This window comes from Diuraphis noxia, unplaced genomic scaffold, assembly GCF_037042655.1.
Source record: "Diuraphis noxia isolate RWA-SAM2 unplaced genomic scaffold, SU_Dnox_SAM2 contig0002, whole genome shotgun sequence".
Classification (NCBI taxonomy): domain Eukaryota; kingdom Metazoa; phylum Arthropoda; class Insecta; order Hemiptera; family Aphididae; genus Diuraphis; species Diuraphis noxia.
Genome location: NW_028301712.1, coordinates 45,620,758 through 45,648,689, shown reverse-complemented (window position 1 = coordinate 45,648,689; position 27,932 = coordinate 45,620,758). Strand labels below are relative to the sequence as shown.

The following is a 27,932-nucleotide window of genomic DNA, read 5'->3' as shown; positions in this document are numbered from 1 at the left end:
ATTATATTAAAATAATGAAATTCTTTAAAAATGTATGTTATATAGGTAATAAAAAATTATATGAAAATAACATTTAAAAAAAAGTACAAACTTCTAATTAATCTTGGTTAAATGTATATAAAAAAAAACATACAGCAAACCACTTTTATAAAAATAAAGGCGAGTCTATACTTTGTTCACAATAAGAATACTAGACAGCGGTGACGAAAACTCATAGCCACGCCCATTCTAACTCCCGTCGCTCTCCAAACCGACCGCGACAATGACAGCGTTTCACATCACTTCGCGCATGTAGTCAAGGCCACGCCCATGTGCGAAAATCAACCGCCGCCAACTATTCTTAATTGTGGGGCATGGACCAGTTGCGCCTAAAACAATATTTGTATTTTAGCTCAGTAAACCAATTGCGCTACTTATATTTTAGGTCCCTTATTTTTACATGAACATAATATGTAAGTTACTACACGGCGGAAAAAGTTATATATGTATATACACAATTAAATATAGCTAACTAATATACATTCAAATAAACTTAATTTAAAGCAAAACGTATACGAAATTACGGGAAAATATGACAAGCTGATAATAGTACCTATCCCGACTCGACGTAGGACGAAATATAAAATATTTTATTTATTATTATTAACGAGCCTATTATAAAGTATGAATTTGAGAGATAGATTACTCGTATAACAAGTTTTCACTATCATTAATGATCGTTATCCACCTATTTATCTGCCTAATTTGTACCTACGTTCCACACACAGTCTAATAGGTACTATACAGACATATTATATTTTTATGTATATTAATTATTTATTATTGGCGTGTATCTAGGTGTATGATTTGGTATAGATTTATATTGTACAAATATTATTAATATTGACGTTCATTGTGTAATTTTTTTGTATTGACTGAAAAAAATCTATTTATAATACATATTTTTATATACTAGGTGTAATGTAGAATAATATTATAAACTCTGAAAACAACTAAGCACAATTGGTCTATCGACCTAAAAAGACAAAGCGCAATTGGTATATTAAAAGGTCATTTTAAGCACAATTGGTAAACTCCCTAATTGTGAACAGACTAATAGAATATACTATGGACTTCAAATAGTTATTCTCAATGATTCGGCTGTATTTTTAGTAAGAACTCTTTATTTTTTATATGACTTTCAGATCTTCGAATCTCCCATTTATCTAACCATACCGAAACCACTATACTAAACTTTAATTACCCACCTATAATTAATAGTATACATTGGAGTATTGGACTATAGGATCATTTTTAAACCAAATAGCTTTTATGGTTTAAACATAAATTTTATATTAAACATGAATTGTGAAACATTAAATAATTAGTAAACTACCCAAACTCTTTGCCATACATAATAATTATTTACCAATAATTTGTACAATACATAAAAAACCTCAAAATCTTGACCCTTTTCCCAATTACTTAAAGCTGGGAATTTTTATTTTCTAGCAACATATCACTCCTTCATCAGTAGTGTAAAATATTCAGTCTCTAGAGTCTAGAGTATCACTTAAATCAATACATTGTTGATCACTGTAAATTTTTAACCCAACAACCATCAATTAACTTGACAGCTAAATATAAAACATGCATAAATAAAATAAAATTTTAAAATACTATGTTAACAAACATGATAATATACCTATTCAGCAGTTACATATAACTTGTAAGTTGTATTTCTTGTTTATTTTGGCTCAGCTGTTTAATTCTATATGAATTTAGTTATCTTTGGGCAAATTTTTAATGGATGCAATGCAATTATTCTAGTTTAAATACTTTACAAATATAAAATATGTTACCATTTAAAAAAACTGTTCATATGATGTACCTAATAACCTCATAAAAATATATTTTATATTTTATCTCATTAGTCTTATTATAAGTAAATTAATTTGTTGAATTTTTCTTACTTTTAATATTTTTATTTTGTTCCAAACGATTTCTTACATTCTAAATCAGCGGTCCTCACTAGGATTGTAGAATGGGCCAAATGTATGTAATTTTTGAAAATTATTTGCGGGTCGCATACATTTTTAATTATTTTTTTAATAATTAAAAACATAAAAATTATATATATATATATATATATATATTGTTAGGAAAGGGTATTGTAGGAAAAAGTATGTGAATGACATAAATGTTTTTCTTGGATTTATAATTACAATTTTAAATTTCAATTCATAGTTTATTTTATACAAAATACAAATTATTCATATTATTATATTAGTATATTAAATTTATATATTTTTTAAATTATTAGATTAATATTGATATTAATATAATTAAAATTAATTAATTTGATTTATTTATTATAATTTTGTTTATGTCTATGGTTTTATTTGATGTTGACAACCGCAGTAAATCGTCCAAATGCACATCACTCAAACGATTTCTGTAATTGTTTTTTTATAAATGTTACCTAACTAAAAGCAGCTTCATATAAATATGTTGATCCAAAAAATGTTAGAATACCTTTTACGTTTGATAAAAGGGAAGGATATTGATGTTCCTCAAGTGTATTACAAAATTCCATTGTATTATTTTTACCATTAAAAATATCTTTTAATGTTATGTCCTGCTGTAAGTCAATTAATTCACTTTTCAATAAACCAATATTACAATTCATAATATTAATTTCAAATATTTCTTTTGTAGTTACTGCCCACGGATTTTCAATAAATCGAAATGAATTTCTTAAGTTTTTAATATCATTGAAACAAATCTAAATGGTCTGAGGAGAATCACAAAACACAAATATTTTTTTTTATTTTGCTATCAAATGGATATTTAAAATAATTTTTTTAATTAACCTTACATTGTCCTAAATGCTTAAACATAGTTTTGTTTGTAGCTGCGCCATCTGCACTTGTTAGACCTAAAATTTGCAATCCAGCATCTTCTACCAATGAAATTGCTTTCATAACTAGCTGAGAAAGATCAAAACCTAAAATAAAATAAAATGTTGTTATTTATGAAATTATAGTTAAAATAATTAATATAGACATAGAAGAAAATCTCTACAGTAGTAGAAACATATTTCAAATCCTTAAATGGTCATTTTGATACAAAAACAGCTATCGTAGAGTGATATTATCTCCAAGACTCTGCCACATAAACACTAAATTCTGGTTTACTGCTTAGAGCTATCTGATTTACTGTCAACTTAATCATCAGTTTTTTAATCCATTAAATGTTAAATTCCTACTGTTGAAATTTATACCAGTATGAAGAGAAATTTCATCAATCATTAATATTTATTTTTTCTGATTTTTAGTTTTAGATTAAAAAAATGTTTACAATAATTTAAAGAAACTTAACGGCTTTTTTTAATAGGGCAAAAATATGTATTTAACTTTCTTTCAGCACAGTAATCTAAATATAATTTATAATTTAATCTATAGAATAATTTTTTTAAGAAAATTTAATCATTTTGAAACCAAGAGTATACAATTTAAGTATGTATATTGTTTTAGAAAATTGAAGATTTATACATTTATGTTAATTATATTTTCAAGTAGCTCGTTTTTTGATTGATACATTTTAGGTTGATACCATCAAAAATATTTTTAACATCTTAAAGAAAATTTTATTCCAACAGTATAAGTATCCATGGTTTAATCTGAGTATTCATGTTCTGTCAACGATGGTTGTGAATTTCTTGTTCGATTGAATTGGTCCATGTCCTTAATATTCATCTATTTTATTTTTACTGATGTGAGATTTTTCTTCACTGCTGTCTCCAGAACTATCGTAATATTGAGTTAACAACTTTGTGCATGGCTTCTTCGTAATGAACTAATGACTAACAAAATACTCTTCAAAATCAATACAAAACAATTTGATTTTTGGATAAAATATACTCGGGAACATTTATTGAAATTCTAGAGGAATATCTAAAAAAAATGCTGTACTACGATGTTTCAAATAAATTTTCTATACATTTAAGAATATCGAAAAAGTATTTTAACGATAAATTTCAAAACAAAAATTGGCATGCTAATCACAAATAGCATATTCTAATTTTCATTACATATACATTGCATTAATTACAATCTGTATTTTGTAATTCAAAAAGAAGCCTCTGAATGCTTGATTAATTAGCTTATTTAATAATATCATATGGGAAACTTTCCCCTCCTAAGCGCAACAGTTTACTGACCACAATGTTAAATGTCTAATTGATAAAGCGATTATTTCTTAATTATTTCCTAAAACTTGAATTATGAGCAATTTGAGTCGTATTCAATAATTCAAAATCTAAGGTTATTTTTTTTTCGTAAATTTAACCTACCATTTTATTTACTCCATCAATCGTAAAATCTCTCCTATTGTTGTTTTCATAACAAAAAGAATAGGCTTACAAGACATGTGTGTTTAAAAATTGTTTTAATTTCTGATTCCGAAGTTTCATATTCATGTTTTCACAAGACAACACTTCCTCCCATGATATTATAGAAATCATAAACTTATGTTATCAATATTATAATAATTTTAATTTTATAGGGTAGAAATTACAAGGGTATTACTAATGAATTTTAAATAAGATATGGATAATATTATATTATAATGTTAGAACAGAATATATCAGATAATCATTAGAAATAGCATTCAATGAGACATAATTTTTTTATGTAAAAACAATTAATAGATGCACTAAATTATAAAGCGCTCAGATCACTAATCATATATATTATATACATATACTTATTAAAACAGGTTATTAATAAATAAAAGTAAAAATTAAAATAATAAAATAAAAAATCCAATTAAGTATATACAAGTGTAATGAAAGAATGTATTAAATAGTAAATTTCAATATGGTAAGAAATGCCAGAATACTGGAAGTGTCAGCGAATTACATATGTGGTAGATTAAAAGATGATAGAACACACGTCACATAAATTTTTTTTATTTCCAGTAATAGCTCTTAATACTTTAGCCGAAACAGGCGCTTGTAGCAACGGTTCTTTACATTTCAAACATTCAGATGACATAACCTTCATATGCAATTTGATATGAAGTGTTAATTCCTTTTTTTCAAAAAACAATTTATAACAGATAAGACATTGAAATGCTTCTTCGGTGTGAAATTTTCTTTCATGATTTATACGTTTTATTTTTGATGGAAAAGATTGATTACATAGTTTACACATCAGTAAAGCCTTTTCAATCTTATGAGTCTTTTCATGTTTATTTAAGTCAGTTTTTTGTAGATATGAAGTACCACACACACTACATTTATAAAGCTTGCCTGTAGAATGCATTTTCATATGACTCATATAAGAAGATTTTTGTAAAAATGTAGCCTTACAAAATCTACACCTAAAATTTGATTTAAAGGCAAGGTGAGTTTTTATATGTTTAATCAAATTTGATTTTTGTTCAAAGATTGCTCTACATATGTCACATTTATATTTTTTATCAATACTGTGAGTTCTCATATGTGACTGTAAAACAGCTTTTTGTGCAAATCTCTTGTTACACACAAGGCATTTAAAAGGTTTTTCACCAGTATGTAATCTTAAATGATCAATTAGCTTATTTTTTTGAAAAAATGATGTTCTACACAAACTGCATTTGTACAACTCATGGTCTTTGTGAGTTTTTAAATGGTAAGAGTAACTCTTCTTTTGAGCGTATGTCACTAAACAATAAGGACACTGATAAGGTCTATCTCCAGAGTGAGATCTCATGTGAGTATTTAAAAGTGATTGTAATATAAAACTTGCATCACAAAGCTGGCATTGAAATGGTTTATTACTGGAGTGAGATTTTAAATGACTTTTTAGTTCTGATGCTGTAAGAAATGTTGATCTGCAAAGATTACATTCATAAGGTCTCTTTCTCATGTGAACTTTTATATGGGCAAGTAAACCTGTTTTCCGATAAAAGGATCTTTTACACATATCGCATTCAAACATCTTTTCACCAGAATGGATCAACAAATGTCTTTGTAAGCTTGATTTATAAGAATAAGTTTTATCACAAATATGGCATTTTTCCAATTGCAGAGTATTATGGACTTTCATATGATTCTTCAAAAAAGTTTTTCTATAAAATGTTTGGTCACAAACATTACATTTAAAAAGTTTTTCACCTGTATGACTGTGTTTTTGGTGAAAAACTAAACTTGATTTCCGAGAAAATTCTCTAACACAAACTTCACACTTAAATGGTTTAATACCAGTATGTTTCCATTCATGGTAGTCTAATAATGACTTATGGCCAAACTTCATATTACAAATCCGACACGAATGAGGTTTATATCCTGTATGTGTTCTCATATGACACATCATATTTTGTTTTTGAGCAAATGATCTTTGACACAGTTCACACTTGTATGGTTTTTGCCCAGTGTGACTCCTTATATGCACAGTTAAATTTGATTTAACTGTAAATGTTTTAATGCAGTACATGCAGTTAAAAGTTATATTCTGGTCAGCTGTTTTGTTATGCTTTGTCAAGTTTAATTCTTCAGAAAATGCTGACTGCGATTTTTGAGGTTTATACAATTTCTGGTAATTTATTAAATCTAATTTCTGGTGATTATTTAAATCTTCAATATTTGAAAATGATAATTTACAGAGTTGACAACTATAAGACTTTTTCACAGACCCGATATCAGATAAAATTAACTGAGATCTTTCAGGCTCAATTTCAATGATGTTGTTATGTACCATATTGTCAACATTGTTAACTTCACAATCTATATCATCAAAATTAGTAGTTCCAACATTTCTTTTAGAAACAAATGAACTGAAACAAAAAAAATGACTGTTACAAAATAGGTAAATAACTATAGACCAATTTAAAAAGTATCAAACGATTAAAAAACTATACAACATAGCTAATAGATGACTACTCAACAAAAGTAAAATAAAACAAAGCAGTAGATTTTAAGGTTGTTCGGAGCAATATATTAATTTAGAAAGGATGTCGCTCTGCTATACAGTAGTTTACAAGTGAATTACTGTAATGGATGGTATTAAATTTGAATTCAATGATATAAAATCATTTTACATGAAAAACGATTCTGAGAGATGGTTTGTCCATCTAGGATATTATATACTATATTTATAATTTTTTAAAAATGTGGGTAGATAGTAGATACCTATAAAATAAATTCCAAATTAATCAAATAGATTCATTATGTACCCGACTCACTCATTCATTCATAGTATATACAATTTATTACAAAGTATTAATATAAGTCATTAACAGCATTAACTATTAAAATTAGAATATAAAGTATTCTCTATAAATTTCAAGTACTCGTGAATAATATTTTTAAAATACAACAATATAATAACTGAAATTGTTATTCTTGGTTACTAAATATATAATTTCATCCAAATTTGAAATTAAAATAACTATAAAAAAAAAAAACTGTTTGTATAGTGCTTAGATTTTTTTGTTGCAGAATCAACTACTTACATGGAGCTTTGTTTTAAATTTTCAATACTTAGCTATAAAAGCTAAACATTTTATAAATGTTTAATAACTTTAAACAGTAATAAAATAAAACGTGTTTATGTATTTTTAATATTTTCCAACTGAAATATTTTGAAAATTGTATCCAGTATACCAGTTGATGAAATAAACATATGGTGTAAATTTCTTTATTTTTAAGTTATTCATTTTTGAATAACAACAAAATAAGAATATCGGTACAAGAGAAATTAAGTGAATTTACAATTTTGTAATTTGAATGCTCATAAGAATGCATCAAAAATTGTAAAACTTTTATCATGTATAGAAAATGCCAGTATAAACATTAATGTGTCTACAGTGATTTGTTTAAGAGTTATACCAATATCTAAAATCAATAATTTTAAAAATTCCCGTTTTCCTTTATTTTATTTTTTCGGTGCTTTTGAAAGTTACTAGGAATTTTTTAAGTCAAAATTTGACTTCCCCAATGCACCAACTAGATTCACTTCCCAACCAGAAAGCAACTGAAGTTGAAAATTGAAGCATATTTTCGACAATTTATCATGTACACACACACAAAAAAAAAACAACATAAAACATTGTAAAATCAATACATTAATCGCTCTGCTCTGAATCTAAAAAGTTAAATGGTTTGTTTGTATGAAGTTTTAAATGTTTGAATAAAATAGTTATAAATTATTTATTATGTAATGAAACAATTATGTGTGTACAATATTAAATATTTTCTTTTAAGTAATAAATTACTAAGGTTGTTAAAGTCTTTGATTGTTAGATTAGAGTAGGTCATTCATTCCAAACAAAGCAGTATGTGGGTTTAAAGTTTAAAATTAGATATGTATTTTGCTTCTTTTAGTTTTAAATACATAGGCTTTTTTGATATCTTTAAAGATCACACTAAACAATTCATGTAGCAAAGCATTATAAACAATTAAGTACTGAAGTAACGATTGAATTATAGAAACCAACAGGCTACAGAAAAATTATGAGATTAAAAAAAAAAAGAATTTTACAATTTTCTTAATGTATTTTTTTTTCAGATATATTTGAGCATACTCATTAAGTCAACAATGTATAAAACATATAACTATTTCAAGTGTATCACCACATGGTAAAGAAGAGTTCATTCAATGCTCTTTTAATAGAATCATAAGCGTGCGCACGGGGTAGTCAGGGTAGGCACTTGACTACTCTGCGAACAACTGAACAACTAGCCCCCCTCCCCCACCCTAATATGTTTGACCATTTCAAAATGTGCGTAAACGGTAAAACGTAAAAATAAGAATATTGGAAAAATATATTATGGTCGTTAGCACGGATATAGATAGGTTGTTGTGATACGGTATTATGACAGTATTAAAAATTGTCCAGTAGAACAGTTTGTGTGCATGAAGAGGCTATTATCTACTGATGCACAAAGTATATTTAATACATTATGTGAAGTCATTGAACAATATGACATTCAATGGCAATTAGTTTCATCAGTTTGTTTTGATGGTGCTGCTTCAATGTCAGGTAGTTTTAATGGAGTGCAGGCCAAATTTAAAGAAAAAAATGATAAAACAGTTTTTGTGCATTGTTATGGACACTGCCTCAATCTTGTTTTATTTGATTCATTGGGGAGACAAAATAGAGTAACATTTGATTTTTTTGGCACTGTACAATTAATTTACAACTTTATAGAAAGTAGTTGTACAAGACATGCAACAATTGAAAAAGTAGCTAACTCTGCAAATATAAAATTAAAAAACATTAAAATCTGTATCAAATACACGTTGGGCTTGTCGTGCTGAGGCTGTCTCTGCTGTAAAATTAGACTATGGTCCTATATTGATTGCAATAAAAGAAATTGGTGATACTACGAAACAACCAGATGTTAGAGCCAAAGCACTTGGATTAATTCATCAGATGAAAACTTTTGATTTTATATTCGCTCAACAGATGTTACATCCAATCTTGACTCTTATTTTAAAGGTGAGTATGGCTTTACAAAGTTCAAATTTGGATCTTATAACCGCAGTTTCTCTCGTAAATTCATTAAAACTATCTTTAGAGTCTCTGAGAAATGATGAAGATTCATTTTCAAATATATACAATGAGACTCTAGAAATGTGCAAAGATAATAACATTTCCATTCCTGATGTGAAAAAAAGACGAGTGTCTTCTAAAATTGATTGTAATGAAACACAGTACATTATATCAACAAAAAAATATGAAATGAGGATAAATGTGTATTTTGCCACATTAGATGTAATGATTTCAAGTTTAAGTGTGCGCTTCAAACAAGAAACATTAAATTTAATTAAAAGTGTTGGTAGTATGCTCAAATTAGAAACTAATAATGAAGATACAAAAATAATTGCTTCAGCTTTTAATTTGGATTTTCATGAGTTAGAATCAGAAATTATTTTGCTGAAAAAAATGGAAAATACACCTAAAAGAAGTAATCAAAAAGCATGTGAAGAATGGATACAATGGTTGACAAATTATAATTCTGATAGAGCAGCCATATTTAATAATTTTTTCAAAACTATTAAATCATTTGTAGTTATACCAGTGACAAGTTGCTCATGTGAGCGTTCTTTCTCAAAGCTGAGTATTGTAAAATCAAAATTGCAAAGCACAATGGGGCAAGATCGGTTAGATGGACTTCTGACTATGTTCATCGAACAATATATGGCTTATAATATAGATGTAGACGAAGTTATCCAATATTTCAAAATCAACACTCCAGCCAAGAGGCGTATGGAGTTATACATTTATAATAAAAACATGTATAATATATTTATTATATAAAATAGTGTTGTTAAATTTTTACTTATTAACTAATTTAGGTATATTACATTATATTATTTCTTATAAAATAATTTTTCACTATGATAAATGCAGTTAAATAAAGTTACCTATCAAAATTTTTTTATTCATTTTAAATGTCATGTGTAATGTATCATGTATGACTACCCTGCCAGTAATGTCTGCGCACGCTTATGAATAGAATTGCATAAATTGTTACAAAATTATAATGAAGTAAAGTCAAATTCAGTATAAACATCTGTAGTGATGGTACCTATGGAATAAATTAAGTGCTCAAATTAAAATAATATCTGATTTGAGTATTATTTTAATTCCTGAATAAGACATAGTAAATTGTTAATGATTTATTAGGTACTGAGACTAACTATTTAATTTACATAATATCATATATTTTGTTTTATCATCTTACTTTATATGAATAGTTTCATTCACATTTTTTTTATGAATATTTTGTTGTTCTATTAGCGGAACAGCAATTTTCTTAACATCATTGTCTTCTTGTTTAATTTTTTGGCTAAAAAATATAAATAAGAACTATATTACTAATTATATTTGAGTATTTTAAATTCTCAACTGATAAAAAGAATTGTTTTTATATTGAAATTTTTTAATGATTTTTATCCTTAAGTTCTATTTGTGTATACATTTTAAATATACTATCAAAGACTGCACCATACTATTATGTTATGATAAAATATACTATTTAAAAACGATTGTAGCTTATTGCATTGTATTATTTCTGCACTCATTTTGATGAATTAATTTGAAAAAGGTTTCCACTATTAGATAGCATGGTTCTCCAGCAAATGTTTAAATACCTAATTCTTGTCTCTTGAAAATAAAGCAATGAAAAAGAAAAACATGCATTTTTAAACAAGTTTTTTAAAATTATTTAATATGAGAGTGTTCACTGTATTCACAATCTGTATTGTTTTATTTTTATTCATTTTATTTTGGGCAGAGGTATACTTAAGCCGATTTGTTCATGTTAATACACTTAAACCAAAGTGCAGTAAAGCGTGCCTAACCTACACTAACTTTTTTAAATGTATTCAATATATTTATAATAATAATGTTAAAACAAAATAAACTATACAGTGTCTATAATTTAAATTGTCTTACACACTTATTGTATAATAAAAATACACAATACACAATATCATTATTATAACTCAAAATCAAAGTGAAATACTTACAGAAAATCATCTTCTTCGATTGTGATATCAAAGTCTTCAAATTCAAACACTTCTTCTTTGATTATTTGTTGGTTACAGAATGTCAATTGATCATCACATCTTTCTAGTGATACTTTTAACGTTTTATTGAATTTAGAAATATTATTATTTCTAAGGAAAACAAAAATACAAATTTAACATGGTTTATAATTTTTATTAAAAAATTATGGGTAAAAAAACATTTAAATTTTTGGATACTATTTCAACTATTATATTAATATTCAATAGAAGTTTTAGGAATAAATTGAAATAAGAAGAAAAACTTTAAAAATAAAGGTAATACAATTAAAATACTTTACTACATAATATTTTTCTAAGTCTTTTCAGTGATATTTTGGCGTATAAATTATGTCAAGAATACATATGTTAAAGATTATAAAATATCAGAAAATCCCTGTTATATTGTATCAACAAAGACTATGTAGAGCTTAATAATTTCTATTCCAAAATTGGAGCATTAAAAAGAAAAATGAAAAATCCAGAACCATAAGCTTGCTATACAATGCTTTTAAAATATTTAAAAAAATGTTTCAACAGATTTAAGCCAAGATAGAATAAACATTATTGTAATTTTTCAAACCAAAAGATTTCACTGATAACATAAAAGCATAAAAATTATAAAAATCTATGAAGAAGTAGATGCATGTATGCTTATATAAGGTATATCCATTACAGTTTAAAAAGCATCATTATATTTTTTTCAATAGTGAATTGATACAACGTCTATACACATTGTGTTTATTCAAGATTCAACCATTTTACATTACAAATTTGTAGACATAATTAGTGAAAAATGTGCATTTTCATAAAATTTATATTTTAAGATAGAGGTTCCCAAACTGCCAAAATTACCCAAAAATATGTCGCAATTATATTTTGAAATAGGCTAAAATGCACTTTTTATGCTAAAAACGATGATGTAATTTTTTTTTACCGGAAACTATTAGTTTAGAAGTTATAGCCTTCCAAAGTTTGTGGTTATACTACAAAAAGTACGTATGCGCGCGGCGCGCTTATCGCATAACACAACAGTTAACAGGGCGCGAGTAATAATAATAAATAAATACTGTAGGTATAGGTACAACATATTTAATGATATTACTTATTTATACAATTTATAAAGTATTTATATCACATAATCATCAATCATCGTCTCCACTGAGTGACTCATTTTCACCAGGTAGGTAATTATATAATTGGGTCACTCGTTTGGTAAGTTTAGTTATAGTATATACTATATAGGACAAAGGTACCCATTAGCAAGTTGCCTACCTGAAGATAATAGCAAAACAACTTAATATAGCTTATTCTGTTATCATAAAGATAATTGGTATATTTATATATACCATGTCGCATAGTTTTGCTATTTTAGCCCCGGTGGTGGATGGAGGTCCCTTTAGTTCGGCGATCGGAGTCGTGTTACTTTTACTAACAAGGTTAAATGAACTTGTTAGGTCATCGGCCTGCCCGCCGCTGCACATGAATTGCGTCCCGAAATCCCTTTTCCACATGAATTGCGTCTCAAAGATATTTAACGACTACACCGAATTGCGTCCCAACCATATTTAACAACTACCCGAATTGCGTCCCAACGTAAAAACATTATGTTCCTTCTCATTTCATACAGACTAAGGACTGTCGATAGCAAATTACGACTATCAGTAGGTTAAAAATATTGTTTTTTTATTATTGTTATGCAATTAGATGTGAGTAAAATAAAATGTGTTGGTTAATAATATAATAATAATATTAATAATAATAATATAATAGTTTAAAAAAAAAAATATATATATATATATATATAAAGTTATAATTAAAAAATTAAAAGATTAGTTTAAACTTGAATGATACTTTCTTAATAGAATCAAGACGGGTTAATTGGCCACTTTCATGTTTCGCCATATTTTGTCTTAGTGAATTTTTTTTTCACATACCATCATTCGTCTGTTTTTAATTACATGAATACTTCGTTGTTTAATATAAGTTTCTTTTTGTACATTTTTTAAAACATCTATAAATTGAAATATATTCGGGTGTGCTGGGTAAAACATACTGTTAAACTTGGAGTGGAAGGCTTCATAACTATTCGTAGTTAAAATTATAGAACATGAGTACATTGCCCATACAGAAGGCGGGAAATCACAATCAGGCTTTATGTATGTATTTAATATATAATCGGAAAATTGCAGTACTTTTTCATTTTCGGGTAGAATGGATACAATATCGTCAGTAAAACAATCCTCCACTTCGTCTGGTTTTAAAAATGGGAGACCAAAAAAATATTTAATTATAATAATTTATCAGCAATCGTTTAAACAAAACCGGACGCAATTCATGCAGTAGATTAGATAATGCCGGACGCAATTCGTGTACCCGCTTATCAAATTTTTTATTTCGGGACGCAGTTCGCGTGTAGCCCTGCCCGCAGGGCAGGTATGATCTCCCCCCCGCGGCCCCGAAGGGGACCCCCCCCCCACAGGTTTGCTATTTTAGCACCGGGGGTTTGGGGGACGAGCCCCCATCCAACGAGAGGTTCAAAAACTTTACAAAAACTTCAAAAAAATTCCAAAACATCGTGTGAGAGGTAAAGTGCAATTATTCCATTTTTTTCACCCGAAAATTACTATGTCTCACAACTATGTTAAAATACATAAAAAAAATAATAACAATTTGTTATAGTGGCTGTCTTATAGCTTTGCGCGCAAACACATAAGCGTAAAATCGTAAACTTTGGAAGGCTATAACTTCTAAAATAATAGTTTTCGGTAAAAAAAAAATTACAACATTGTTTTAAGCATAAAAAAAGCAAGTCGGTTAAAAAAAAATTTTTGAAAATTGTGAGGGGGTTGGTAAAGTGCATTTGTTCCTTGAAATATTTATATATTTATGAAGAATGTTGTTGGTTATCAAAATTTAAACATTTTCCAAAATGGGTCGTATTTGGGAACCTCTGTTTTGATGAAAAAATACTTTTTAAAACATACTCACTTTGAATTTAAATGTTCCATGTTGTTCATCTAAAATGTTGGTTACTAAAAAAATTTTTAATTAGCAAAACCATTGAGTATATATTGTATAGAAAACAATATACTATAAAAATAATATATTCTAGACTCCCAGGGAGGTAGCTAATAGTGGAAGAAAAATTTGTTGCAAATACAGTGTAATATTTCTACCTACTAATAATTATTCAAATTAATCCTTATAATAATTACCTAGTCATTTATGTACAAAATAGAAGTAAAATAAGTTATTACGTCAAACAATAAAATACGAGTAATAATATAATTTAAATTACATTTCACCTATTAAGATGACGCTATATTCGGCGCGGAATAAGATCATGACCAGACGACCAGTCGATCATTCAAAACAACTTCCTCCACCGCACCGCCAACAAAAGTGGCAGTTACCGGCTTTGTAAATTATATAACTGTGAACAGATGTTTGGGGAACCAATGAGAAATCGGCTGTGCGTAACGGACGCTAATCGGTCCACCGCCTAGTCATGATCTTATTCCGCGCCGAATATACATTATACACCCGCATGTGTTGTCTTCGTCTTACAAGTGCGTAACATACTAACATTGCAAAAACTGTTTGCGCGGGAAAGAACCGAGAGAGATACAGTTATAACTAAGAAACGAAATTTTCACCATATAAAAAGGAGAATTTTGTCTGTGCAATATCGTTTTTATTTTTTCGATATCAGAACTACAAAAAAGTTATTCGTGCTTAAAAAACACAAAATTAATGTATTATAAAACAATAAGAATTTTTTTGTAGTTCTGATATCGAAAAAATAAAAACGATATTGCACGCAGACAAAATTTTCCTTTTTATGTGATGAAAATTTCGTTTCTTAGTTATAACTGTAGCTTTCTCGGTTCTTTCCCACGCGAAACAGTTTTTGCAATGTTACACACTTGTAAGACGGAGACAACACATGCGGGTGTAGCGTCCTCTTAAGAGGATGTGAATGATGTGATACCCCCATGTGTTGTCTCTGTCTTACAAGTACATAATATACTAAATTTTACACTTAGCAGATCACGTTTTACTTCGTTAATTTAAAAATTAGAGTTAATCGATTTCTCATAAAATTTAATTTTTAAAGATAAGAATATTATTTTGACGATCTCATGGGCTTTTTACTTTATATTAATTTTGAGGTGAGTTATAAGTGTTTAAAGATGTACAAAAAATTTACAATTTTAAAATACTTATTACTTGCTTCAAAATTAAAATACAGTAAAAAATCCATGAGGTCGTCTAAATAATATTTTAATTTATAGATTGTATGATTCAATTCACTCTAACTTTTAAACTAATGGAGCAAATCGTGATCTGCTGAGCGTAAAATTTGTTATATTATGCACTTGTAAGACGGAGACAACATATGGGGGTAGGTATCACATCCTCTTAAGAGGACGCCATATCCACATGTGTTGTTTTTGTCCAAAAAGTGCGTAGTTTGCCAAATTTTACACTCAGCAGTTCCAATTTAGCTCCGTTAGTTTAAAATTTTAAGTGAATTAACCTCGAATAAAGATTGAAGGTAACATTATTATCTAGGTTATCACAGAGGATTTTTATTATATTTAATTTTAAAGTGAGTTATGAGTATTTTAAGATTTACAAACAATTTATAATTTTAAAAATACTTATAACTTGCTTTAAAATTAAAATGTAATAAAAATCCTCAATAATAACCTAGATAATAATGTTATCTTTAATTTTTATAATAGGTCAATTCACTCTAAATTTTAAACTAACTGAGCTAAATTAGAATTGCTGAACATACAATTTGCTGTGTTACGCACTTGTAAGACAAAGATAACACATGCAGGAATGGTGTTCTCTTAATAAATAAAATAATACTGTTGGTGACTGTGTGCAATCTGTTATCATTGTCAATTAATCAATATCTAGCATAGGTTAAAATATTGAACATTGTTTTTCTATACATTATACAAAATATAATCAATGGTAATAATAACTAATTATACATTGAATAATAAGTATACTATACATATAATACCTAGAAATATTATGAAGTATACTTTAATTGTCCAGCCAGCAGGGGATATTTTTGTAATTTGATCTTGAAATATCTATAAAAAAAAAATTGTATAATATAATTACTTGATGTTTATAGTTAAGAAGAACATACATTAATTTGTGAAGTCTAAAAAAAATAAAAAGTGGATAAGTGGGAAACACTCTACTGTACATTAGGTATCAAAACAGTAACTGTAATGGGTGTTAAATTTTAATTCAATAGTCATTGACAGGGCTCGTAAGTCCATGCATAATTCATTTGCATGTTTTTCTTGCAACACAGTAAAACATGCTCACTAAGATACAAAAACATTTCATACCAATAATAATAAAAATATGAAGTTTAATAGAGCATGTTTTTGTGTATTTTGTGTGTTAAAGCATATTTGACATAAAGTTGATTTTTTACATTTATTAGTGCATATCATATCATAAAATAAAATGTATTGCTCAAGCATTTGATAGAGTTTGGCACGTAGGCTTACTATACAAATTATAAATCTTCATGCCAGCTCCCTACTATCTTATTATCAAATCTTATCTGCAAAATTATTTGTTTGTCGTATGACAGGGTAATGATATATCATCTACTTATCTACTAACTCAATATATGCTGGAGTCCCGCAGATTAGTGATTTATCCCCTGATTTAAACAATGTATTCACAGCTGATATCCCTCAACCTAGTAATACCCTTTTTGCAACATACGCTGATGACACAGCTATTCTTTCCTCTAGTTCAAATCCTAACCAAGCTTCAGCTGCACTTCAAGACCATGCTAATAAAATTGACGAATGGGCCAAAAAATGGAAAATTAAAATAAATAAAGACAAATCTGTGCAAGTTACCTCAATTAATTATGAACAATGTCCCCATCCCTGTCTGAACCGAAATAAAGTACTTAGGCATAACACTTGATAAAAGATTAACCTGGGGCCCCCGTCTAAAAGAAAAAAGAAAATTAGCAAACTATAGACTTCACCTCATCCGACCTCTCCTCAACTCCAAAACAAACTTATTATAATATATAAGTCAATCATAAGACCAGTCTGGTCTTATGGAACAGCAATCTGGGGCCGGGCCAAGCCCACGAACATTAGGCTAATTCAGGCTTTTCAATCAATTACGCTAAGGTTAGTTACCAAAGCCCCCTGGTTTGTTTCAAATTCTACCTTACACAATAACTTAAAAATAACAACTACCACTGAACTAGCTACAACAATGTACAAACGTTTTCACCAAAATCTAAGCACGCATAGCAACACTTTAATATCCTACATGACCACCATAGGGGGGTAACTTAATACGGAATAGCGGTGATAGCTTGATTACGCATTCAGAATGACAACCTAATAACATTGACACATTTTAAAAGTTGGTACACATAGAAAATACAAAATTTTTATTTTTATATGAATAAAAACAATAATTATTAATACATGTTTTATTTAATTAATTAATTATCACAGAAATATATTGGTTATTTCTTATTTGGTTATTCATTTTTTGTTGTTTCGTATTTGTATTTAGTAAATAATATTTACTATTATATATTTTGGATTTTGTATTGTTATAAAGTGTAGAGTAAGTCAAGTACCTACTACAAGGTGCGAGCATATAATATATTATTTATAGACTTTGAGTAAGTATACTGAAGTAAGTACAAGCCATTCTCTAAATAAAAATTATATGTTAATTTGCTTTAAGCAATGTCTTAACAAGTTGCAAAATATATTAATATTTGGTTGGTTATGTTTAGATGCCTTCAAAAAACTGTGTTATTTTGAATTGTGGTACAACACATAAGGATAAAACAACAATCCAACATTTGTTTCCCAGGGATGAAACATGTTTTAAAATTTGGATTCAGTGCTCAAGGAATCCTAAATTAAACAATCTCAGCATTGATGAAGTTTACGGTTCATTTGTCGTATGTGCAAAACATTTTGAAAACAATTATAAAAGTCCTGGAACAAAAAAGTTAAATTGTAACACTATACCAACATTAAAGTTACTAAATGGTTTGTATCATAAATTAATGTTTTATTAAATGTTGCTGTGTCATATTTGCATGTATAAGTTGTGGTAGATGCTTAAGTAAAGTCAGTTATATTTGGCAGTCTGTTTTAATTATTTAAATTAATATTAAAAGATTACTGGGCCTCACTGAGTAAAACTCAGGTGGAGGTCCTAAGGTGCTATTAGGTTATAAATTATAACTACATTTTTAATTACTTAGTGTATGTTATATCGGTACTTTATATGTTTGTGATTAATTTTTGTGTTTCATAATGTTCTATAAAATGAGTGTTTTATATGTTGATGTATATTTGGGATCTATGAAAATACATCTATTTGGATACCTATTTCAATCAACGCTGTATGTCTATGTCTAAACTTAGTGAAATAGTGAGTGTAGAAATTGTAATTATTACAGCTTTTTATGTTTGAGTTTATTGTTCCAACTTGTTTAATAGGTACATATTTATTTTAAATTTACTGACATTGCAATTACACTTTTTCATTATAAAATTAAAATTGTATAATTGTTCATATAAATTGTAGTTAAAGATCAAGTTGAGCAGGAATCAAATCTTTCAGACAGTTCAAACTCCAGAAATATACCTGTGATCTGTACAACTGATAAGACAAGTAAAAAATTAAAATAAATTAATTATTAATGTATATTAATATTTATGTTTAGGAAATTGCTCTAATTTGTTAAATTGTTTCTTAAAATTAAAGTGGATAAGCTTAAAATTTAAAATCAAATGTATATATTTTTTTAGATTCAACTGAAATGTGTGGTATAAGCAGCTTATCTGATTCAAACGAAATACCTTCAAAGTTTACTTCTACAACTTTGAATTACAATGGTAAGAACAACTAAATTTGTACACAATTATTTTAACTCTAATATATCATTTGTAATTATTTTTTAACAGAAAGAAAGAAGTCGAAAGGAGTTTTAAGAAATATAAATATAAGGCGCAAAATAGAATTAAATCCAAAAAAATCCTTTATATATCATGCTTTTAAGGATGCCAAGAAAGTAACTGCCACTCTTAAGGGGACGCCACACCCGCATGTGTTGTCTTCATCGTACAAGTGCGTAGCATAGCAAATTTTACGCTCAGCAGATCACGTTTATCTCCGTTATTTTAAAATTTAGAGTGAATTGACCTATTATAAAAATTAAAGGCAAGATTATTACCGAGTGCATCTCATAGGCTTTTTATTATATTTTAATTTTAAGCCGAGTTATGAGTATTTTTAGATATAAAAATTATTTACAATTTTAAAATACTCATTACTCGCTTTAAAATTAAAATATAATAAAAAGCCTATGAGATGCACTCGGTAATAATCTTGCCTTTAATTTTTATAATAGGTCAATTCACTCTAAATTTTAAAATAACGGAGATAAACGTGATCTGCTGAGCGTAAAATTTGCTATGCTACGCACTTGTACGACGAAGACAACACATGCGGGTGTGGCGTCCTCTTAAGTATCGAGACCCTAAACTTAAGACACGTTTGCAATTGGCTGAAGCATACATGCATAATCATAAACAATCATTGCTCAAATTAAATAAAATCACTACTACTTTCATTGAATCGCAAATACACACTCAATCTAAAAAAGCACGAGGGAGAAGATTTACATTTAATGATGTATTTGCACTATCAGTATTCAAACAAAGTGGCAAAGCTTATCGATTCCTTCAAAAAGTATTTGCTTTACCATCTAAAAAATCATTAATGACTTTACTGCAAAAAATTCCATTTCACACAGGAATAAACAAAAAAAATATTTGAACACCACAAAATAACAGTTGGTAAAATAAAAAATCCATTAGACAAATACTGCACTATTTTATTTTATGAGGTATCGCTATCTCCTGGTTTACAATATATACCTCACAAAGATAAAGTGTTAGGCTTTGAAGACCTTGGATGCAAAAGAATAAAACCAATTTTTGCTGATAAAGCAATGACATTCATGGTAAGAGGGGTTCATACAAAATTTAAACAACCTGTGGCATTTATGTTTACAAACAGTACCATAAAAACTCCAGAACTTGTAGTTTCTATAAAAGAAGTAGTTGAAGCAGTCCAATCTACTAGTCTTAAAGTAATTGCATTGGTTTGTGATCAAGCAAGTACAAATGTAGCTGCAATAAATAAGCTTAGAGCAGAAACCAATGCTAAATATTTATGACTTGGTCAGGAAAATCAGCTTTTTGGAGATGAGATTAATAATCAGGAAATTATACCGCTATTTGACCCACCACACCTATTAAAATGTCTTCGTAATAATCTTCTGACAAAAAATTTAAAGTTCATTTGTAAAGACAAAATTCAGCGAGTAGCAAAATGGTCACACATATTCAGCTTTGTGAACTGGACAAAAGTGAATCGGTTGTTGGTGATCATATGATTCCCAAATTATCTGATGCTCACATTTATGAGGAAAAATTGAAAAAAATGAAGATTTCACACGCTGCGCATGTATTCAGCCAGCGAGTTGGTTCAATTATCAAATTTTTAGCTTCATTGCCAGGTAAGTTTACAATTAACAAAAAAAAATTAAAAAATTAAATTATTATTAGTATTTATTTTTATAGGAAGTTCATCCAAATGTCAACTTGACTCATCTGCCATAGATACTGCAGTATTATGTCTTTTTGTGGACAAGCTGTTTGACAGCGTGAATGGTGGTACAATATCACCACCAATTGGTAAAGATCTGAGATGTGCTGTCCTCTGCTCATTGGACATTTTGGGACGAAGCTATTTGTGTACTGCAAAGTATGAAATTTGTGTGCAAGCAAAATAAAGTAGTATCAATAAAAAATTGGATACTAACTTTAAAAGGCCTTAAATATCTTTGTAAGAAATTGTTAAACGATGGATTTGATTTTATATTACTTAGAAATTTTAATCAAGACCCCTTAGAAAATTTCTTTTGTTCCATTAGAAACCACGCCATTAGAAATATAAACCCAACTTGCGCTGGTTTTATATTCTCTTTCAAATCCCTTTTAATATCAAACTTAACTACAACAAATTCGGTGGGAGCAAATTGTGAAGAAGATAATTGTGACAGAGTTTTAGGCAGTTTAAAAGATTTATTATTATTAGACGAGGAGGAAATTGTTGAAGAATCAGTGGAACATATTTCAAAACTGTCTCACAATTTAAATGTTACATATCCCCAGACTCTAAATTTACCATCTTTGTTTGTTTCAAATAATACCAGATCGTTTGTTGCTGGTTGGATTATAAAAAAAATTAAACCATTTGTCAATAATTGTAAACTGTGTAAAACTAAATTAACGTCTAATATATTTTTGAATGAGCATAACTTTATTAAAATCCGTGAATATGAAAAAATTAATTTAAATTATCCAACAACTGAAGCTTCTAATTTATATGGCCTAGCTATACATTTATTCAATACATTTATTTCAGATTTTATTGAAAAACCAAATGTAAAAAAAAATATGATTTCGATTATGAAAAATTATATTAATTTAGAATTATTATCCTGTCCTAAACATGACTTGCAATATATTTTTTTAAATACATCTATTAGATTACTAATATTTTCATTCATTACAGGTATTAACTTAATTTTAAATAAAGGCGAAAAAAATCAATAAATACTTTTAATCAAATTAAGATAGCTGCTTTAAGATATCATAAAACATATATAAACTCAGAACTAAAAAAATTTGTTCCATTAAATTAGGGACCTCTTAGTAAATATAAAGTTAGCTGCTTACATTTGCTGTATTATTATTATAATGTTTTATTAATATTTAATTTTTGTATTGTAATGTATATTATAAATGTGTTCTATAGTTTTTTTTTTAACTGCACTTATTTAATATTAGTTAATTAACTTATTAATTAGGGGCATATTGTTTTACTTTGTTACAGTTATATAAAAATTGATATGTGTAATTTTAAATTTATTATATTCTGTATATTTCAATGTTTTGTATAAAATATATTTCAAGTTATCAAAGTTTAAACCAACTTAATTGTAAATGTTTTATTTAATTAGCATTTAATTATTACTAAAAACAAGTATTTAAAATAATCGATTATTATAAACTATTGATAAAATCTAGTAATAATCGATTAATGTCAACCATAGACTTCTATACTTACTACATAAGTAACTCTTATAATATTTACATTGTTATCAGTGAATCTCGCACGGGGATGACCGCCATCTTTTCAGTTGGCAAATACAAAATGTATAAGGAATTAATGAAATTATAAATTTTTTTAAAGGTGATATATAACAATAATGACAAAATGATCTATATAAAATAATTTTTTTTTGTTACAAACAACAAGTCTAGAAACAATAAAATACAATACAACATCAATTAATATTTACCATAAATACATATATAATATTGCATACTATTTGCCAACCGAGAAAATGGCGGAACCCGGCTTCAACTAATGCACGGAGTTACTTATCTAGTTATTATAGAAGTCTGTGATGTCAACTATCGATAGTTTAGTTATTACGATAACCACCGGGAATGCTCAAGTCACTAACTCAATGCTGCTTATCAGAGTGCGCTTTCTTTTTATTATTTTTTCTATAATGACCACCCTCACCAAACCAAAAACCCCACCACGTAGACTAAAGCGCAAATGGTGACCTATTAAATTGGTAAAAGAGGTGTTACCATTGGGTATCTTCCTCATCATGTTATTCATGTCACTTTTTTCTATATTAATACATCAAATTTGATCATTGTAATTATTGTATACAGTTGTAAATTTTCTTTCTTAATAAAAATAAAATAAAATGTTTAAAAAATTTAATATTTAAATTCTTTTTTATTTCTCATTTACTTGTACATTTTTAAAATTATAGTATTGATTTCAATTTATTTTTATTCGTGTTCCACTATATTGGTTTTAAACGTACCACAGAAACAATGTTATCGTTATAACTATCATTCACCACCGAACAATGTGGGTATGAAAATTTGGCAATTTATATTTATTTATAGAAAAATTAATTAAGATTGGTATAAATGACAACATTTTGAATTTTACAAAGTATATGACGTATTAACTACACTGAGTGTTATATATATAAAATATATATCTTATTATTTCAACATTTGTTTATGTTTTTTTTTTTTTTTGTATTATGCATATTTATTTCACTTAAAATAGTGAATATAAATGCATATTTCTGAATATTTTAGAGCATATTTCAATAAATTTTTTGCCAATTTTTAGTGCATGAAGTTACGAGCCCTGGTCATTGAATACGATAAACAATTCAGAGCGAAAACATTCTGCAGCCTATAACATTACTAAATGATATAATTATTATTAAAAGTTATTTATTTTACTATTAGCCTATATTGTATATAATATAATAAAGTTCTTAAAAAATCTCAAGTATCCCTTAATAATATTTTTAAATTACAACAAAATAACTCAAATTGTTATTCAACGTTTTAAAATATTATTTCATTAAAATTTGAACTTAAATGTCATTATACTTAATACTATACTATACATTTCCGATCTAGTTATTATTCTTTGTTACTAGAATAGTTCTTGAGTTATGTTACAAACCTTATAGAATATAGATAGTATGGCTGGTAAAAACTAGAAAATTTAAGTAAGCAATTGGCACAATCAGGAGTACCAATATCTGATTCAATGGTGATGACAAAGGTTTTAATGACATTACCAGACCCTTTTAAACATTTCATTAATGTATGGGATCAAGTGAAAATAAGATTTTATCAAACTTGATATTTTGACTTATGGTTGAAGGTTGAAGAAGCCAGATTATATCAAGGATCTCGTTCTCAAGGGGAAATGGATACTAACAGTAGCACTAGTAACGGAATGGACTTAGAAAATAATTTTTCAAAAAAAGGGTGAAAGAGTATCCAAACAAAAATGAAAATACAAAGCTAGGAAAATGCAATCACTGTAAAAAAAAGCCAGGGCATTGGAAATGAGACAGTAGGATATTTAATAAACAATAGGAACAAAAAATTCAACTTCTGGTTTGACGCTCATTGGTGTACACAGAAAAATTGAAGAAATCAACAACTCAGACAAAAGGTATGTAGACTCAGGTGCGAGCAACCACATAACAAATCGAAAAGAGTGGTTTGTTATTTATAAAAATGTTGATGTGCATTCATTAGTATGTATTGGAAATGGTTAGCATACTATGGTGATCAGAAAAGGTTTTATAAATATTTATATTTATACTGACAATAAGTGAGTAAAAGAATACTAAGAAAATATTTTAAAATTTGTACCTGATCTAAACATAAATTTATTTTCTTTTGGGGCCTTGATAAAGGATTTATAATGGTGGCAGACAGTAAAAGTTGTACATTTAATATTGATGATCATACTATTGCAGTCGGTGTTCATGAGAATTAATTAATTTTGATGCTAATCAAAACAAATATTTCACAATTGGGCATTATGCAAACATTGCAACTAAGAAATTTACATTAGAACACTGGCATAAAATACTATGTCATCAGTATGTCAAACATGTTAGTGAGTATTTAAAATACAATAAATTAAAATGCACAGACATACTATTATTGGCACGTATTATTGGTTCACCATTCCTGATCTACGTCAAGAAATTTTCAAAATTTCTTTAGTCAGAAGCAGTCAATACAGTAGTGTTTTCATTAATTATACTGGTAATTCAGGCAAGTGAGTAAAACACCATACGAGTTAGGGATAATGCATATAGTTCCAATACAAATACGAAGCAATAGTATGCAAGAAGTCGAAAAGGATACTTTGTCGGATATTCAGATACTTCAAAAGGGTACTATAATATTTAGTATAAAGAAAATAAAGAGGTGTCACTAAATAGACATGGTAATTTTCAAATATGAAATACCTGTTTACATACATACTACTAACATAACAACAAATGTTATATACCTAATAAAATTTAAAACAAAAACATAAGAATTACCAAATTGGTATGTTACATAAAGTCACAAAATATTAACTCACTTTAAATTACTTAAATTGCTATACACACATGTATTCAATCTATGAAATCTACTTTTCATTTCATGCAGATAGGTATCATATTATAACATGTAGGTAGCTTTTCGTATGGTTAAATGCACTGCTATAAAATCTGTAAAATAATACAAGTCAATAATTGCAACTGAGTAGGCAATAAAACATCACAACATGACATTGGTGAATTTTTTACCAATTTCTCATGAATTAACCATAAAAAAAATGTATTACCAATACATCTGATGTAAGATTTCGTAAAACAGGACATTAGCTGAAATAAATGTTGTTTCTCACAAATAACTAAAATAAAACATAGTACACTATTGAAACTTGAAACATTGACTATCTATCTTATAAGTATTTATATTGTTTATTTTATACTACATTACATTATTATAATAGATTATACAGTAGAATCTCATTAATCCAGACTTTGCTTAATCTGGACAGCTGTCTAATATTACGAAAAATAAGCAGTTAGACTAAAATAAACATAAAAGCGAGTCCCATAAGTACATATATTCTTAACTACCGTCATTAAAGTTATCATAATCTGTTAGTAATTTATATTTGGGTCATTATTATATATGTAATTCTATCCATATAACTCACATTATCCATTAGTTAGTCATATTTGATTCGCTAGTCGATCGCCTGATACGCTTTAGAGCAGCGGTTCCCAACCTGTGTACCGCAATGCCCTGAGGGCACCGTGAGCTCATTTAAGGGGTGCCACGGATCATCCGAGAATGAAAAAAATTATTAATTAAAAATTAAAAATTTATTGTACCTAGTTGAAAAAACAAAAAATTATTTTACGTACAAAATCACTTAGAATACTATCTGTATATCCAATATTAAATATAGTGTTTCTAATATGTGTTGAATAATTCAATAATAGATAAAAACAGATAAAAACATTGCCAAACTTTCCAAAAATAAGCAGCCTCAAATATCTCATTATTAGTTTTTCACTATTAAAACAAAAAATTTTTTTTTTAATTCAACAATAAAATTATAATTTATTAATAATATGTTCAATGAAATTATTTAAATCAGTTATGAATGAAAACTAGTGTTTATTTCTATCATGTTTCTCGTGATATTCACAGAAGGGCACCTAACAAAATTTGTACAAACAATAGGGCACCGCCTGATAAAAAGGTTGGAAACCGCTGCTTTAGAGTGTTTTATGTGTCATATGTTATTAGTTTTATAAATTGTAGTCGTTATTTTTGTATCACTGTGATGTCTTTAAGCAAACCTAGTCAATTGTAAAAAGCGAAAAAATGTCTCTTTCTCTTAACGATAAACTAATGAAAGTGTGACTTAGTACCTATATAATAATTATGATTATATGCATTATGTTGATATGTAAGTTTTTTAATGTGTTAAGTTTTTGCTGGACCTAATATTATGTAGCAATATATCATACATAGTAATTAATATAATATAATATTCTTAAATCTATAATATGAACATGTTTATTGGTTATTTTGTTTAATCCAGATTTTCATTAAATCGGACAACCTAAAGCGGCTAGAGCAGTAGAGCCCCTATGAGTCCGGTTTAATGAGGTTCTACTGTACTACTATAAATTATGATACCACAAAATTGTATTCTCATACCTTTAGTGGTTATAGACTTATAGTATGTATCCCGTGAATTGGCTATTGTACTACCACAGCAACAAGACCTGTTGCACACCGCTCATGTAAACGCGATCTGGTATTTTAATAGTAAAAAGATTGTAAATCGAACTACGGTGGCGGCCACAATCTGTTGACAGAAGAGAGTTTCATGGAATCTGGAACGTCCTGAGTCTCCAACGATCAAAAGAGCGATTCAGGCAATTCACAGTTCATTCAATCATTGTTCAACTACAGAAAAGCATGAGGTGATAACCGAAATTTAAACGGTGTGCGGACCGTGGCACTGTGCGCCGTGCGGTAGAAATATTGTAATAAAAAAATCGATTTTTTTTTAATTTGAAAAATCGATCTCTGATGAACCGAATATTTTAATAAATCGATTCAATTTTAGTGAAAATCAATGGTTGTTTTTTTAGGTAAGGATTTTCCACGTAGATCGCCGACTTCTGAGAGCCGGAAGTGCATTTTAAAATGACAGATGATTAGAAGATATAAGTCGGTCATTGTTCAGTGTTTATTGTCATATCGATAATTATGTATTTACTGATTTTGATAATAAATAATAATATATTATCACAATTACTTACTGGTGCAACTGGTGCAAGTG

General features: G+C 27.8%; 1 protein-coding gene across 8 annotated transcripts; it reads right to left on the bottom strand.

Annotated features, from left to right (window-relative positions):
- Nucleotide 1: 1 nt before the first annotated feature.
- On the bottom strand, nucleotides 2–27,810 carry LOC107168862 (uncharacterized). 8 transcript variants are annotated; one of them, XM_089219178.1, is made up of 9 exons: nucleotides 27,302–27,810; nucleotides 25,905–25,973; nucleotides 25,659–25,788; nucleotides 16,582–16,654; nucleotides 14,529–14,572; nucleotides 11,502–11,651; nucleotides 10,715–10,819; nucleotides 1,953–6,798; nucleotides 2–368 (listed from the first exon to the last, which is right to left on the bottom strand). In XM_089219178.1, exons 5-8 carry the CDS (start codon nucleotides 14,555–14,557, stop codon nucleotides 4,914–4,916), a joined length of 2,169 nt encoding a protein of 722 aa, XP_089075304.1. In that variant the 5' UTR covers nucleotides 14,558–14,572; nucleotides 16,582–16,654; nucleotides 25,659–25,788; nucleotides 25,905–25,973; nucleotides 27,302–27,810; the 3' UTR covers nucleotides 2–368; nucleotides 1,953–4,913. The 8 variants fall into 8 exon arrangements, with proteins under 8 accessions (XP_089075304.1, XP_089075302.1, XP_089075300.1 ...); XM_089219176.1 differs by lacking the exon at nucleotides 25,905–25,973 and having other exon boundaries at nucleotides 1,953–2,773; nucleotides 2,853–6,798; XM_089219174.1 differs by lacking the exon at nucleotides 25,905–25,973 and having other exon boundaries at nucleotides 1,953–2,773; nucleotides 2,858–6,798.
- Between the last annotated feature and the right edge of the window lie 122 nt (nucleotides 27,811–27,932).